At 46.2% G+C, this 18,421-nt stretch overlaps 1 protein-coding gene across 1 annotated transcript; it reads left to right on the forward strand.

The window, feature by feature from the left end:
• The first annotated feature begins 244 nt into the window (after positions 1-244).
• LOC117554744 (diacylglycerol kinase delta-like) lies at positions 245-18,346 on the forward strand. The gene is made up of 4 exons (XM_034229234.1): positions 245-660; positions 9,028-9,138; positions 17,949-18,029; positions 18,141-18,346. The coding sequence occupies exons 1-4, from the start codon at positions 532-534 to the stop codon at positions 18,279-18,281; spliced, it is 462 nt and encodes a 153-aa protein (XP_034085125.1). The 5' UTR covers positions 245-531; the 3' UTR covers positions 18,282-18,346.
• Positions 18,347-18,421: the final 75 nt, after the last annotated feature.

Consider the following 18,421-nt stretch of genomic DNA (forward strand, 5'->3'; position numbering starts at 1 on the left):
TTATTGGGGTCTACAACAGATGATACAAATGTGTGTGTCAGTAAATGTGTGCTAACAGAGGTGGGGGGGTGTTTGTGGAAACAACGGGGACAGAGCTGCTGTCAGACGATCAGCTGTGCGGCGTCATCACAAACGGACGTCGCTTCACGTGACGCTCCGGAGGAAAGGACGTCCCATTGCTCTTAAAACTCATTTCCTGCTTCTCATGGTTTCCTTGCGTCCCTCCATGCTTCCCTGGTGGGAGGGACTAGACGCAGGGAAACGACGCAAGGAATCCATTTAACCGAAGTGAGAAGGGCCCCGGGTCACTACCGGAGGGCCGAGGAGTCGAGGAGGGGAAATTTGAGTATTGAGAAACCTCTCCTGTCTCCCACCACCTCCACAGTGAGAACCCACAGGTAATAAACCCACAGGTAATAAACCCACAGGTAATAAACCCATTCTGGTCTGTGGGTGCAGTACCGGGCTCCGCCGCCAGGGGGCCTCTGGGCGGCGCTGCTGCTGCTCCTCCTCCCCGGGTTTGGAGGCAGGATGGCGGCTGCAGAGGGACCAGAGCCCCGCTGTCCGGAGGATTCTTCAGACAGCGAGCCGGAGCAGGAGCCCGGATCCCCGCAGAAACTCATCCGGAAAGTGTCCACGTCCGGACAGATCCGCAGCAAGGTACGCGGCGGGGGAGGGGGGTTACCGGACAGAATCCCCGGTCAGAGGCTGTTCTGCAGCGGGGGGAGGAGGGCTGTTCCCCGGTCAGAGGCAGCGGGGGGGAGGAGGGCTGTTCCCCGGTCAGAGGCTGTCCCCCGGTCAGAGGCTGTCCCTCAGTCCCCTTAACTCGGTCTGTCGTTCAAACTTCTCTAGTATACAGTCTATAGTAAACTCCTCAATGTATCCCCAGTTAATCCTCAATTTAAATCCCTTTCCCCCCTCCTCTGAACTCTTTATTTAGCTTGCTCTTCTCGGTGGGTTTGGATCCAGGCGACCTGCAGATTAGAAAACGGGTTAAACTTTATATTAAACTTTGTTTTGTTCGGCTCATATTCTCTGCTGAGTTTATCTGAGTTTAGTGGATCTTAAATGAAGTCTGGAGAGAGGAACTACAGCAACACATGTCACTTGTTAGACGCTTTTATCCAAAGCGACTCACAGACTCAACACTGAGGACAATCCCACAGGAGCACTTTGAAGCGTCTCAGGGACACAACGACATGCTGACTGCAGTGGGGTTTGAACCTGTGCTCCCCTGATCCGAACACCAAGGCTATATCCACTGCGCCACACGCCTCCTACATACAGTTTATATAACCCTATATATCCGAAAGATATCCCGGTTTAAACAGACTAGAAACAGCTTCACGTTAACGGTCTGTAATCAACAGTTAGACTAGGCTAACCGCGACTAGCTGCGGTTCGGAGGCCCAGTGATGCCCCGGTGTTTTCTGCTCTGTTCCCCCGGAGAGGAGGGCTGCAGCCCGGGGAGAGGAGGACCACAGGGGGGGGGGGGGGCTTCTTTGTATTTTAATCTAATTGACTTCATCCGTGTTGTTTGAACTTTCCTAAAGCTTTGAGTTGTAGAAAGCGCTTCATAAATGTAATGTGTTATTGTTGTTGTTGTTATTGTAACGGTCTGTAAACTGACTTTCCCGTTATTTATTAAAGATCGTTTATTCACACCATAGCCTATATGTTGTTTATAAGAAACACATAAAGTATACAGTAAATAAAGTAAATCCAGTTTATATTTCAGATTACATTTCGTTAGTTTAGATTGTCTGTCGGTAGTGAGATGACGTCACAGCTCCGGTAAACTCACGGCTCGTTTTTTTTTACCGTTTCGTTAAACTTTACGGTGTGCTGCCTTCAGGTGCACAACAGAAGCTCGGAGAAACCTGTGTCGCTGCTTTGAAGCCATTGGCCGTTTCTCAATCGCGAGTACACCAGTGGGCCCTTCTCACTTCTCTTATTTTTCATTTCCTCGCTCCTCGAGCGGGGTCTGTCTGCAGACCTCCACTCTCAGGACAGTTCCGGTGCAGACCTCCACTCTCAGGACAGTTCCGGTGCAGACCTCCACTCTCAGGACAGGAAGTGCACGCTAAGAATTCCAAAAATAAAGTCACCACTATCAGTACAGTGCCACTTTCCAAACAGGAAATGCATGCAAATACAAAATAAAAGCGGCTCTTGACACTTATTATATACATATGTATATATCTCTATATATATAGATATATACGGACACCTTGTATTGTTGTTACTATCAGTACAGCCGCAGCGCCACTTTCCGAAGAGGAAATGCACGCAAATACAAAATAAAATCGTACTGACACTTATTATCTATCTATATAGATATATATATAAATACGACATCTTGTATTTTAGTTACACCCGCTAGACAACAGTGGAAGGTTCGAGAAACCGTGTTTGTCGGGTGCACCGCAGCGGGGTGGAGGTTCCAGCTGGGAACCTCCACCCCGCTGCGGGACCCCTGGACGATGCGTCTTGGTCACGCTTCATATCGGCCGGCCCGGGAAGGAAGAGACACGCAGAGTGGGGAAGTCCCCCACCCCAACGCAGCACACCCTCCCGGCCATCAGTCGAACCCGCAGTTCGGAGGAAGGCCCTCCGACAGTGGGTCGCGTTTGCCATTCGATCAGTGAGAGGAGAGGAGAAAAAAGCAACAAAAATTGTCAAAATCCGTTAATATATGGATGAGTGGGGGGGGGGGGGCACAGGCCATGGGAGGACACCCGAGACCGGGCAATGTCCCCGGTAGAAACCGGGTGAAATAGCCAAAAAAGAATAAAACCGGGGAAAAGTGAAAAAAAGTGTCTGAAAATATGCACTCGTGAGGCGGGCAGAGTCCCCTGTCAACTCCCGTTACATTCCTCCATGGTGTCATTTGAGCGAAAAACCTTTACGAGAACCAGGCTGGGGGGGTCAAAAGGGCTTGACCAAGGCCGACCCAAAGTGCACGGTGGGCGGGCTCATCACCTCCGTGATGAGTCTCCATTGTGATTTGAAAACTTCCATCAAACGAGTCCTTCGGTGGGCGGGAAAAAAAACGTGTCAGAATCGTCACTTCCTGTCCTGAGAGTGGAGGTCTGCAGGCAGGCTCCCATGTGCTCCTCGGTCTCGGTCTCACCGGAAGTTGATTTGTCTGCGCCATCTTGAGTAGCGTCCCATGGCCCTTATTTCTGCCGGAGGAGCGAGGAGCGATAATGGAGGAGCTATTACCGAGGAACCACCCAAGCCCCCAGGAAGTGCGCCGGAGTCTGATGAGAATATTCGTGCTGGCCAAACGGCGGTACTACACTTCCGTTTGGTTGCTGGGCCCAGAAACACTTTTTCCCATTGACTTACATGGGGAAAGAGTGGTCTGTAACTCGTTGGATAATTTTTTTTAAACTAAATAAACTACCCAGTGTGAACACTTGTATAGCCCTTATTAAAAACATTCGTTCCTCAAGTTGTAAAAATGTGCTAATAACGTTATTCTGAGAGTTATTTCCCTCGGCATTATGAACGCGCATCTAACCCACGGGACCCCGCCGCCCGGCACGTTCATGTTACGTGTTCAGCACTACATGCGTTTCTCTTTACCCATGGATGCACAATAACAACGGACCCATATCGCCTCACTGCCACGGAGCTGTAATAATGGATATATTGCACATGTTTGCTGTAATTCTTCATTTGTAAAATATTATACTACATGGGCTGTATGATGTAAATCTTGTAGCGTAAATGTTGTATTAAATAAAGTTAATATTACCGTAGATTAACGTTCCTGTAGCTTCTTATTGCACTTGCAATTGTTTGTTACTTGTGGGCTAACATGAATAATCACAGTTACTATCCTTTTACTCCATCACATTTCAAACAGAAATAGGATATTGTTATTTTAACTCCACCACAGTAATCCATCATCAGCTTTACTTTTTAGATAAAGTTTTAACTCACAATTGATCATAACAGGCTTCAACATATACATTTTATATATTACCAAGTGGTTTCATGTACAACCCATACAAGTATCATGCTACATGAAGCTCTGTTGCTTGGATATCACTAGATCCTGATGTCAGCGTAATATAAAAGTACATAACGATTGATGTGTGATTTAGCATAATTTACTAGCTAGCCGCTAGCTGCTAACTGCCGCCTCGTTCCCGTTCTCGCTCGTTAAATCCAGTACCATGCTGTCATGAACGCGCGGTGCTGTTACGTGTACGCAAATTCACGTGAACGAGCCTTTTGGGCGGCGTGGTTAAAGTTGCGCATGCGCTATGAGTGCACATACGGGTACTTCTCAGGCATGCCGGGTAATCTGTGACGTTTCGCTCTCTCAAAAGTGGGGCCATTTTGTCTTCATGCGCCATTGAGCAACTCTCATAGGAATGAATGAGGCCACGCCTCCCACGCTGTATCCAGTTCTTATTATACATCCATGGGAACCACCAGACCATCCTCCGATGAAATCCTCAGACACTCGCCCCGCCCCCTTACTGTGTATCGCTCACTGATTGGACGAGGCAGTTTCCCAGCAGAGTGAAGAAAACACATGAACCTCACGGGACTCACTCCTCAGTTTATACCGTGTTTTGTTTCAATTCATGTTTCATTTAGTTACAAACATGTGAAATATCTGAACAACTAAGTGGGCAAAAATCATTTTATTCATTTTTTGGAAACATTTTCATTTATTGTCATTAAGTGCTATTAAATGTGAATGTGCTGCATATCCACACAAACACTCAGAGTGGCCAATGAATGTTCATCTAACTAGGTTTGATAGATAACATCTCTGTCTTCTCTCCATTACTCTATTTCTATTGTGCATAGGGTGACCAGATCCCAACAAACCAAATGTGGGACAAGGAGTATGGTTGTGTGGGACACCCTCTCAACAGCGCCCCCCCCCCCTCCGGAAAAAAAAAACGTAACAAATATATAACAGAGCAGAAAGTGAAGTAAAAATGCAGTAACAATTTAGTATCTTAATAAAGAAAAGTAAACTAAGGCTAACCAAGGCAGCAGCCATTATTCACTTCAAGTGTTTAGAAATGCATCTTCTTAATTCAACTAGTGTATTACCTGTACAAGTAGGCACAACATCAATTAATAGATACAAATAAAACCATAAGTACAAATCAAAACTGGCCAGGAGGGAACAGAAACATAATAATACATAAAATAAAATAGCTTTCAGTTTTGTGCATAACAGCAACAGCAGCCTCGTGATGATAGCCTTCCCTGCTTTCTCAACAGCCATTGGATGAATCTGATTTTAAAGAAGCGTTTTAGCTAATCAAAATGAAATATGCGGGACATCTTCTCAATTTGCGGGACGCACCAAAAGTCGTGAAAATGCTGTGCAAAGCGGGACATCTGGTCACCCTAATTGTGCACTCTAATCAATATTAATCCAACTAATGTTCGTTTATACATTTTAAGAATGGCGTTTATCTTTTTTGAGAATGAGTTCTTATTTTATTTATTGGGGTCTACAACAGATGACACACATGTTAGTGTCAGTAAATGTGAGGCGGGGGTGTTTGTGGAAACAACGGGGACAGAGCTGCTGTCAGGCGATCAGCTGTGCGGCGTCATCACGTGACGCTCCGGAGGAAAGGACGTCCCATGCTCTTAAAGCTCATTTCCTGCTTCTCGTGGTTTCCTCTCTCCTTGCTTCCCTGGAGGGAGGGACTAGACGCAGGGAAAGGACGCAAGTGAAGGACGCAAGGATTCCATTTAACCGAAGTGAGAAGGGCCCTCTGTCACTACCCGATCCGTCCCCCTGCCCTATCTGCAGTGCGCATGTGGGAGATGGTCCGCCATATTGGACAACTCCATACGGCAACCCAAGTAGGACACTTGACACAGTGGCTTTTAGCAAAGCTCAAAAGAAAACGAGAGAGATGAGGTATTGTTGTTTCAACGTGACTTCACTATTATTTAACAACTCTTTTTATTGGGTTCTTTTATTTGGGGTTGAGTACATGAGATAAGTGAGACATGGACTTAACTTCTGTTAGACAGCTATATGCCATACATGTTTGCATACATTCACAGTCAATATGTATTCAGTATGATGGCTGTCTAACAGAAGTTAAATCTCACTGTGGAGGTGGTGGGAGACAGGAGAGGTTTCTCAATACTCAAATTTCCCCTCCTCGACTCCTCGGTCCTCCGGTAGTGACCCGGGGCCCTTCTCACTTCGGTTAAATGGAATCCTTGCGTCCCTCACTTGCGTCGTTTCCCTGCGTTTAGTCCCTCCCACCAGGGAAGCATGGAGGGACGCAAGGAAACCATGAGAAGCAGGAAATGAGTTTTAAGAGCAATGGGACGTCCTTTCCTCCGGAGCGTCACGTGAAGCGACGTCCGTTTGTGATGACGCTGCACAGCTGATCGTCTGACAGCAGCTCCGCCTCTATTAGTACACATTTACTGACACACACATTTGTATCATCTGTTGTAGACCCCAATAAATAAAATAAAATAAGAACTCATTGTCAAACAAGATAAACGCCATTCTTAAAATGTATAAACGAACAATAGTTTGATTAATATTGATTAGAGGCACAATAGAAATAGAATAATTGAGAGAAGAAAAATAGATATGTTATCTATCAAAACCCAGTTAGAATAACATTCATTGCACACTTTGTGTGTTTGTGTGGATATGCAGCACATTCACATTTTAATAGCACTTACTGACTGAATGGAAATGACAATAAATGAAAATGTAAAACGAAAAAAGCGATCATGAAAATGTTTCCAAAAAATGAATTAAATGATTTTTGACCACTTAGTTGTTCAGATATTTCACATATTTGTAACTAAATGAAACATGAATTGAAACAAAATACGGTATAAACTGAGGAGTGACTCACGTGAGGTTCATGTGTTTTCTTCACTCTGCTCTCATGTCAAGAAGCATCAGATCAGTGCATGCACTGCCTCGTCCAATCAGTGAGCGATACACAGTAAGGGGGCGGGGCGAGTGTCTGAGGATTTCATCGGAGGATGGTCTGGTGGTTCCTCGGTAATAGCTCCTCCATGATCGCTCCTCGCTCCTCCGGCAGAAATAAGGGCCATGGGACGGTACTCAAGATGGCGCAGACAAATCAACTTCCGGTGAGACCGAGGAGATGAGAAATAGGAGAAGTGAGAAGGGGCCCATGATTTGACATGCATTTAATCAGTCCTTTGGCGCCACTTGATGACGTAGTATACTTGAAATAGTTGCTCTGCAGCAGTTTTACTTGCGATTAAGAAACGGCCGTGTTTCAGGTGAAGGGTCTCTTGCTTTCTGTATAAACGGATTCATCTACTTTAAAGATATTAAGATCAAAGTAAATAATAACAACAGCAAACATGAAGATGGAAATAACATTAAATAACACTCATTAAACTAAAGGAAAAGACAAACGGTCCCACGGTCCCTGAACGCAGCAGCAGATGTTTGAGCGTTCAAAGACCGGCTGCATTCCTCCTGTCCACATAATATTACATTACATCACATTTAGCTGACGCTTTTATCCAGAGCGACTTACAATAAGTGTGTTCGACCAGGAAGACACAACCTTGAAGAAAACAGAATCATAAAGTACATCAGGTTTCATAGAGCCAAACATTTCAAGTGCTACTCAACTGGCTTTAGGTAAGCCAGTCCTTTATTAGTATATAAGTGCTTTGTTAATAGTTCTATCGCTGGAAGTGGAGTCCAAAGAGATGAGTTTTCAGTCTGGAAGATGTGCAAGCTATCTGCTGTCCTGATGTCAATGGGGAGCTCATTCCACCATCTTGGAGCCAGGATAGCAAACCCACGTGTTTCTGCTGATGGGAACTTGGGTCCCCCTCGCAGCGAGGGTGCAGCGAGTCGTTTGGCTGATGCAGAGCGGAGTGCACGTGCTGGGGTGTACGGTTTAACCATGTCCTGGATGTAGGAAGCGCCAGATCCATTCGCAGCATGGTAAGCAAGTACCAGTGTCTTGAAGTGGATTCTAGCAGTTACCGGAAGCCAGTGAAGGGAGCGGAGGAGCGGAGTGGTGTGGGAGAATTTAGGAAGGTTGAAGACCAGACGAGCCGCTGCATTCTGGATGAGCTGCAGAGGTCGGATGGCACATGCAGGTAGACCAGCCAGGAGGGAGTTGCAGTAGTCTAGGCGTGAGATGACGAGAGCCTGGACCAGAACCTGAGTCGCTTTCTGTGTCAGCTGGGGACGTATCTTCCTGATGTTGTAAAGCGTGTATCTGCAGCAGCGGGTTGTAGCAGCGATGTTTGCAGTGAAGGACAGGTTGTTATCTAGGGTCACACCCAGATTCCTTGCAGTCTGAGTCGGGGAAACAACTGAGGTGCCGATGTTGATTGTCAGGTCAAGAGTGGGACAATCTTTTCCCGGGAGGAAGAGCAGCTCAGTCTTGTCAAGGTTGAGCTTGAGGTGATGATCAGACATCCACTGAGAGATGTCAGCTAGACAAGCAGAGATGCGTGCAACGACCTGGGTCTCTGAGCGGGGGAAGGACAGAATTAATTGGGTGTCATCAGCGTAGCAGTGGTAAGAAAAACCATGCGGGCTAATGACTGATCCGAGCGAGTTTGTGTACAGGGAGAAGAGGAGGGGACCAAGAACAGAGCCCTGAGGTACCCCTGTAGTTAATTGACAAGGGTCGGACTCAGACCCTCTCCAAGTCACCCTGTAGGTGCGGTCTTTGAGGTATGAGGTGAGGAGGGAAAGTGCAGAGCCTGAAACTCCAAGTTTTTGGAGAGTGCGAAGGAGGATCTGATGATTCACCGTGTCGAATGCAGCAGACAGGTCCAACAGGATGATGACAGAGGAGAGGGATGCTGCTTTGTCATCATCCATAACCTGATAGTTAAGATATACAATAACATGTACAAGTACACATCGAGTAACATTAACTTATTGATCCTGTAAACAACTAAAACAACAACAGGAAGTGTTTCCTGTGCTATCGCTCACACAGTACCCCTCCCAAACAACAAACAACAAACTCCCACTTCCTGTTGCAGACGGTGCTGAAGGAGGGTTTCCTCCAGAAGCAGAGCAGCTCCTTCCAGCGCGGCAAGAGGCGCTACTTCAAGCTGCGAGGAAGGACCCTGTACTACGCCCAGACCCCCAAGGTATATACACACATCTATAGCTGCGAGGAAGGACCCTGTACTACGCCCAGACCTCTAAGGTATATACACACATCTATAGCTGCGAGGAAGGACCCTGTACTACGCCCCGACCCCCAAGGTATATACACACATCTATAGCTGCGAGGAAGGACCCTGTACTACGCCCAGACCCCCAAGGTATATACACACATCTATAGCTGCGAGGAAGGACCCTGTACTACGCCCAGACCTCTAAGGTATATACACACATCTATAGCTGCGAGGAAGGACCCTGTACTACGCCCAGACCTCTAAGGTATATACACACATCTATAGCTGCGAGGAAGGACCCTGTACTACGCCCCCCAAGGTATATACACACATCTATAGCTGCGAGGAAGGACCCTGTACTACGCCCAGACCCCCAAGGTATATACACACATCTATAGCTGCGAGGAAGGACCCTGTACTACGCCCAGACCTCTAAGGTATATACACACATCTATAGCTACGAGGAAGGACCCTGTACTACGCCCAGACCTCTAAGGTATATACACACATCTATAGCTGCGAGGAAGGACCCTGTACTACGCCCAGACCTCTAAGGTATATACACACATCTATAGCTGCGAGAAAGGACCCTGTACTACGCCCAGACCTCTAAGGTATATACACACATCTATAGCTGCGAGGAAGGACCCTGTACTACGCCCAGACCTCTAAGGTATATACACACATCTATAGCTGCGAGAAAGGACCCTGTACTACGCCCAGACCTCTAAGGTATATACACACATCTATAGCTGCGAGGAAGGACCCTGTACTACGCCCAGACCTCTAAGGTATATACACACATCTATAGCTGCGAGGAAGGACCCTGTACTACGCCCAGACCTCTAAGGTATATACACACATCTATAGCTGCGAGAAAGGACCCTGTACTACGCCCAGACCTCTAAGGTATATACACACATCTATAGCTGCGAGAAAGGACCCTGTACTACGCCCAGACCTCTAAGGTATATACACACATCTATAGCTGCGAGAAAGGACCCTGTACTAAGCCCAGACCTCTAAGGTATATACACACATCTATAGCTGCGAGGAAGGACCCTGTACTACGCCCAGACCTCTAAGGTAATACCAGTGTGCTACGGGGCGCCAGCCAGGTACAACAAATAAATTAATTAATAATAATAATATGGGGAGGCCTGTGGTGCAGTGGGTTGTGAGTTGGTATTCGGATCAGGAGGTCACAGGTTCAAACCCCACTGCAGTCAGCATGTCGTTGTGTCCCTGGGCAAGACACTTCACCCCAAATTGCTCCTGTGGGGATTGCCCACCCTAGAGGAGGTGAGGACCCCCCTAGAGGAGGTGAGGTCCCCCCTAGAGGATGTGAGGACCCCCTGTAACGAAGGTAACTTCGTCACTATGGACTGACGGCTTCGGGCCTTGTAATATTGCACTTTATGAAACGACTTCCTTTTGCACAGAAAGTCACTCAGCACTTTAGTGAACAGTTTGCACTTTATCAGCGTGATTGCACAGCACAGTTTGACATGGCCGATTTGCACATTTTTATATAAATTATACTATTTATTGATGTAGTAGTTGTTAAATGATTAAACCGTATTAATTGGAATGTCGTCTGGCAGATGCTGGTCGGTCCTCGGCTCCACCTGAAAGAGAGGGGAGTTATAGCGAGAGCGCAGAGAGTGACAGCGGATGAGATTAGTCATGGTGTGCAGATGTCCTGGTTTAGCGTGTATCTGTCATGACGTTAAGTTGCATTCATTGTAGAAGTGAACGCTGTGTAAAGGTTCATCGCTTACCCATGCTGTTTCGTCCTGTGTCCGCTCCAGTGTGTTTGGCCAAAAGGTCCTCGGGGAAACAAACACTGACTAAAGAAGGTTCCGGGACGAACCAAGTGGCGGGATGGGCGTAGGGGTTTCTGTTGTAGTTGGGAATATATTTATATTTATTATGGTCAGTTATAATGTGGGTTTTGGGTGAAATTAACCGATGGCTATACACCACTGATCATATATGCACAGAATATTATACATTATCGTTATACCCTTTATGATGACATGTGTATTTATTACCTGTGAATGGTCTCTCCCAATAAGATCCTCTATAAAAAATTCTGCTTAACGGTTCCTAAACGCGGTAGACCCTCTATTCCACCGGGTCCTTCTGCGCTGTGGCGACCCGGTGCAGGGGCGGACTGGCCATCTGTGTGTTCTGGAGAATCACAGGCGACAGAGGTCCACAGTTGCCCCGCAGCGAGGCTCCCCCGCCCCCCGGTAGACAGTTCACGAGCTCAGTCACTTCATGACACCAAAGATGGGTCGCGGTAAACGCTCTGAAGTGAGGCTCCACTACACTAAGAAAGAGAAAGACAAGGCACCGTGTAAAGCCTGTTAATAGCTTGCCACAGGCATAGCTCAGTTCCAGTGGCGTTTTTATATGTACTAAAGTGGTGGGGCACAAAAAACTCAGATGTCTATACGCTTCTGCAGTGAGGTTCATGGCTGCTGAGGCTCTAACTCTGACTCTTCAGGTTTACAAATATTATATTTTGACCTAAATCAAAATATAATATTATTTTCAAAAGCTTTTTTTGTCTGATGCTTCAATTAATTTTAGACAGTTCAACAGAAGGATACCCAAAAAATGTAATTTTATCATTTAAATATTGAATTGTTCTCTCTTAGTAAGATCCCATCTTCAATAAAATTGTGGTCTTACCTTGACTTGAAGATGAAGTCCATTTGCCTATCCCTCTGGACAAACATCTCTATTACTGTTTTGTAAAAGTCCTCCTTATGTTCTTGTAGTTTCAAAAGTCTATCATAAATCTAATCTAATCAATGGATTTATGATTAGAAAATTATAAAAGTAGGGTAGACATGTGGATATTATCCGGCTGAACAAAACGTGCATTTATCTTTAACAGCTACGTTTCCCACAGATCTTATTTTGAGCTATTTTCTAAAATCCTAAGGAGAAATCTCATTGCTTTGTTGTGGAGGGAAGCCATGCGCAGCTTACTTCCTGGTTTTAGGACGCGTCTCTCTCCTCCTCTTCACCTGCTCTTCACACACCACACTTTTCGCGGCACACGTACTTACAGCCAATCAGCTCTGAATGATGTGAGATGACGTATGGTGGGGATGGCAGCTCTATGCCCCTATGGTCATTATTTTTTGCCACACACATTAAATAGGAAAATACTCTGAGCATGCGCAGTGTAGTTTTTACAGTCACCGTTCACTTAGACAGTGAGAGGGAGGGGCAGGATCGGGTTTTGTCCCACACGGCTCTAAACAGCTCAATAGGCACACACTGTAGACACTAACTAGAAGAACACAGACTAAAACAGCAATGAGACGAATCAGATGATTAAACATGATCTTAAAATATATTTTATATATATTTTAATTTATTTTTTGCATTTTGTTGTAATCATTATTTTAATACTTTCTGCTGACACTAGGTGGGGCTGTGCCTGCCCCTAATGACCAGTCGCCACTGAGCAGTTCAAATAAAGCACAGCAATTGTGCAATACATTTGTATTGCATGTATATTTTTTTATTTGTAAAAATGTCAGTTAAAGCTGAAAAAAATAAAGATATGTTTGTTATCTAAACGTTTGACCTCTTTCTTTTACAATTTTGGAATCGAAACAGGGAATCGATAAGAACCGGAATCGATACATTTCAAACGATACCCATCCCTAGTGAGGACCCCCCTAGAGGAGGTGAGGTCCCTCCTAGAGGAGGTGAGGACCCCCCTAGAGGAGGTGAGGACCCCCCTAGAGGAGGTGAGGTGCCCCCTAGAGGAGGTGAGGACCCCCCTAGAGGAGGTGAGGTGCCCCCTAGAGGAGGTGAGGTGCCCCCTAGAGGAGGTGAGGTCCACCCTCAAATAAAGCAGGTTAAATAATTAAACTGCATCCATGTTATTGTGATTGTTTGTTATGTGGATGTGTAGTATTTGTAGTATGTGTAGTATTTGTAGTATTTGTAGCATGTGCAGTATTTGTGTTACTGTATGTTCAATAAAAGTGATTTAGCAAAACACACCTGTAGAGCCTCAAGAGCCTTTCTTGTGCTGGCAGACACATATGGCGCGTTTCCACTGCAGCGGGGAGCTCGCTTTAAGCGTGCCGAGCCGTGCGGGGCCCGTTTCTGGTTGCGTTTCCACTTGGTCTAGTACCGGCTAGCGGGTCCTAATTCAGTTTTTCTGGCCCCATAAAATCGTGGTTCTCGGGCCAGGAACAACCAGGCTGAGTCGGGCGGAGTATGCTAAACTAGAGAGAGAATCGCTGGCAAGGGGGCTACAACTACAACAAGAGGAACATATTTGACCGTGATTTAATTGTAATACACGTTTCAAAATGATGCCGAAGTAACAACATACTGATACCGGTTAGTAAAAACCAGGAATTAATGCTTTGACAAGTCTGCAGACAGACGGCAGAGAAACACCTTTTTAAAATGCGTGTTTTCTACATGTAGCTTGGCTAAGCTAACGTTATATATATGCTCCGACCGTCCACACTCACAACAACGGCCTATACAGACATAAATAAACCAGCGACTGTATTCGCCATGACACAGGCAGTCTGTGGTTTGTACTTGTTTAACTTCTGTCTAGTTTCTGAACAGATATGAGGAGCTGTGAGCTCTGAGGGCTAACGGCTAACGGCTGTGTTGTTTTTCTGGGGCTCTCATTGAAGATGACGTCACGGCTCCGCCTACACTGCGTTACTATAGTAACTGCCCCAGTTCCCAGTGCTGGAATTGGGCCGGTACTCACCGGTACGCAGTACCGGCACTTCTGGTTCTGACCCATGGAGTACCGGCACTTCTTGCTCAGTACCGGCATGCTGGCGGTACTCCGGTACTCATGCACCGTGCCAGTACTCAACACTCTCCTGCCGTTCTTATTATACATCCATATATATATATACAGCCGCCCGGTACTCAGTAGATGCGTCATGAGGTGCCGAACGGACATTCTCATCGCTCTAACCGCTGGAGTTTCACAGCGGCTGTCAGCTGTTTACTCCTGTCATTCAAACAGAACGTGCTGGAGAGGGGGCGGGGGCTTATCTTCTCCATGTAAATACTGTGGTGGAAACGACTATGTCAAAATTAACCTATTTGACCGTGATTTAATAGTAATACACGTTTCAAAATAATAATAATAATAATGCCGAAGTAACAACATACTGAAAACTGTTAGTAAAACCATGTTTTAATGCTTTACAATTTACATACCTAGATGCACGTGTGTTGTGTTTATGCAGTGCAACTCCCACCCAGTGGGTGGCTATGTAGAGTGATAGAACAGAGCAGGCACGCCCCCGAGAGAAGGAAAGCAAGTCACGTCACAAATTAGCATTTCTAAAATGTTAGCGTGGATTAATAAAAGTGCAAAAAGACAGCGGTTGTCGCCGGAAGAAACTTCAAATACAGAGAATGCTGTGCCTGTGTTGGAAATTGTGTCTGATGGGGAGCTTTCTTTGGTTGATCCTCCTACTCCAAGTTCTAGTGCATTAGCATTACCACTAGCTCCGCCGCCTCCTCCAGAGCCTCTAACGTTAGCTGCTGCTGGCGCAACTGCCACCACCAACACCGGGCAAAGCGATGCACCTGACTGCTGGACAACGGACCAGGTGCAATATTTTTGCAAGACCAATGCATGGCTCCTTCTTAAAGATAAGAAGCTAGGATGTCGGATATGCAGAGATGTCAAATCTTTGGGAATACACACTGGACAAGGACTGCAACTGTCAACTGAATGGGGTGAGTGTGCAGTGTCTCATTTCGGTGTTGACAAGGGCAAACAACAAGCTAGCCTGAGAAAAAAATCAAAGAACATAAAGAATCACAAGCCCATGTAAAAGCTGCTGACATCCTTACATCTGCTTCACGTGAAACTATTCAACATCAAGTGCAGTCTATGCATAAATCTGAATTAGACACCACTATCAGAGTTTTTCGAACGGCATATAAAATTGGCAAACATAGCCGGCCATTCACAGACATGCCAATTGATTTGAATGTACAGAAACTGAATGGGCTGAACGTGGGCAGGGTTTTGCACTCCAATAAAACCTGTGGCGAAATCATCGACCACATAGCTCATGAGCTGAAGAAAAAAATGGCAAAAGACATTACAGAAAACCAAAGAAAACTCTGTGTTTTGGTCGATGAATCTACCACTATTAGTGGTAAAACGGTGCTTGTTGTGTGTCTACGCTCAGCATTAGCTGATGCTGAGCCCGAAACGTTTTTTTGGGAGCTGATCGAGTTGGATGGAACAACGGCTGATGACATCACAAAGGCGTTAATGGAGTGTCTTGGAAGAGATTTTAATGAGGACTTTTTAGGTCAGTGTTTCGTTTCTTTTGCATGTGATGGGGCTTCAGTCATGCTAGGGAAGAGAACAGGCGTTGCTACCCAGTTGTGTAGTAAATTCCCAAGCCTGTTTGTGTGGCACTGCTCCAATCATCGTCTAGAGCTGGCAGTTGGGGATGTGGTCAAGGAGGTCTCAGGGCTCAATCATTTCCAGATCTTTTTTGACAAACTCTATTCCTTGTTCCATGCCTCCCCCAAAAATCAGAGGCAGTTAGCGCAGTGTGCGCAAGCAGTCGGACAGCGTCTCCTGGTGATAGGGCGTGTTTTGTCCATCCGCTGGGTGGCTTCAAGTGAAAGGAGCGTCAGAGCAGTCTGGGAAAACTACCGAGTGCTTCATGATCACTTCACAAATGCTGCAAACGACACGAGCAGGGATTCCAGAGACAGAGCAAAGTACAAGGGCCTGGATGATGTGCTCACATCTGCAACGTTTGTCAGCAATCTGGGACTGATGTACGATGCGCTCACAGAGCTCAGCGACCTCTCTCGGCAACTCCAAAAAAGAGAGATGACACTGCCTACAGCAGATAGGCTCTTAACTCGAGAAATGCGAGTTTTTGAATCCATGGTCACCATGCCTGGCCCACACATGACTACAGTTCATACAGCTCTAGCTGAGAAGTCCTTCAAGGGTGTTGCCCTGCGTGAGAATGGCAGGCTTGTACAGATTCATGCAGGTCAGTTTTTCCGCAGTATGGTAGAGAATCTGAGACACAGAATGACTTCCACAACCTCCTCTCATGTCAGCACAAGAGAAATCCCATTACATGGCCGGGAGACCCGGGACAATCAGCTAATCCAGGACATGAAAGTTATCCATCCTGGAAGTTGGCCTGAAGAGGAGTTAGACGTACAGTATGGGGACGTAGAGGTGCTACGTTTGTGCGAAGTGCTGAAAGTGGACAGAAGAGAGACTGTTCAGGGCTTTCGCGAATACAAGGAAACCAGGGCATCCCGTACACCTGCTGCCATGGAGTCTCTACTGAAAGCAGTCCGAACCATCGCTGTCTCCACTAGTGAGTGTGAGCGGGCATTCAGCTGCATGAACGATATCCTTACTGCAAAAAGGAATGCTCTCTCTGTCAGCCGACTGTCCAGCCTGGTTTTCATTAAATGTAATGGACCATCACTAGGACAGTTCAATCCGGAACAGTATGTGAGGTCCTGGCTGGCAAAGGGAAGGAGAAGTGCTGATGAAAGAGCCTGTCCAGCTCCAGCCCCTGATACTGATGTCCCCAAGGCCTTCTGGAGCCTTTTCTAACAATGTGAAGTATATTGCAAAGCAGCTCACCCAGTGAGAAGACTTTTGGCATAATGTGCCGATTTGTACAGATCCTGGAGATAGAAGGACTTCAGACCAACCAGGGAGTTATCTGATCAGCTTGGTGTTCAATGTAACTCTTTACCATGGCTCAGACTTTGTTACTTGCAGTTACAGTTTCTCATTTTAGATTGTGCAAATTTTGCATTTGTTTTTACATGTTCTTTGTTCATGCTCTTTATCATTTTTCTGAGTTGGAAAGTTAGATTGCATCATAGTTTACTTTATACATATTTGTATTCTTCAGTGGTGAAGTATATTGCAAAGCAGCTCAGCCATGTGAGAAGACTTTTGGCACTTTTTCGTTTTTCGTTTTCTGAGTTGGAAAGTTAGATTGCATTCAAAATGTACAGAAATACTTAATTTTGTTAAAGCTTTTTATAAAAAATGCTTCTGACCAGAGCTTTGTTTCCTTGTCATTAATGTTGAACACCACCAGAGGGGCTCTCACCTGAAAGGTCTCTGCTTCATGTGTCTTCAGCAGAAGATCTAGACTTTGATTGCTATATTTTCAGTTAATATTGACCTTACTGAGCTTTAGCCATATCCACTGCCTATCATAAAAAATGTTAAGTACAGTGAACCTTTCTAAAATATACAGTAGTAAAGAGACAAACCCACCAGCATTATAGTAGCCGAATTCTTGTTTGTGGGCTGTATATATAAAATTGACTTGAAAAAGTTGCTGATTTTAGAGTACTGGCACCTTTTTCATTCCAATTCAAGCACTGCCAGTTCCTAAACTGTAATGGAAGCGCAGCATAAAGTGAGCCAGTCCTAACGAGGCCTAACGAGGCCGAGCGAGGCCTTGTAGTGGAAATGCGCCAATAGAAAAATAGTGTGCGCACTTCGCACGCACACTAAAAAGGTCCACGCGCTCCGCGCTCAACATGTAGCTGGGCCCGCGTGCCTCAGCAGCTGCTATGACTCCATCCTGCGGAAACACTGAATACTATTCAAAATCCCAAACTTCAACATATTATCTCAAAAGGAGAGGGTGTGTGTGAGAGAGAGGGTGTGTGTGATGTACTTCCTGTGGTGTACTTCCTGTGATGTACTTCCTTCCTGTGGTGTTCTTCAGTCGATCATCTTTGACGAGGTGGATCTGACGGACGCCAGCGCGGCCGAGTCGAGCACCAAGAACGTGAACAACAGCTTCACCGTGAGTTCATTCCTGTTCAGCAGAACCATGAGCCGCTCTGTCAGGCCATCGTGCACAGTGACTCAGTGTGTGTGCGTGTGTGTGTGTGTGTGTGTGTGTGTGTGTGTGTAGGTCATCACCCCCTGCAGGAGACTCACTCTGGTTGCAGACAGCAGGAAGGAGATGGAGGAGTGGATGGCGGCGCTGCGCAGCGTGCAGAACACACACAACTACGAGGTCAGTGTGTGTGTGTGTGAGGGTGAGTGTGTGTGAGAGAGAGGGTGTGTGTGTGTGAGAGTGTGTGTGTGAGAGGGGGTGTGTGTGTGTGTGAGAGGGTGAGTGTGTGTGAGTGAGAGGGTGAGTGTGTGAGTGAGAGGGTGAGTGTGTGTGTGAGTGAGAGGGTGTGTGTGTGA

The sequence above is a fragment of the Gymnodraco acuticeps genome, unplaced genomic scaffold (genome assembly GCF_902827175.1).
Source record: "Gymnodraco acuticeps unplaced genomic scaffold, fGymAcu1.1, whole genome shotgun sequence".
NCBI classification, from domain to species: domain Eukaryota; kingdom Metazoa; phylum Chordata; class Actinopteri; order Perciformes; family Bathydraconidae; genus Gymnodraco; species Gymnodraco acuticeps.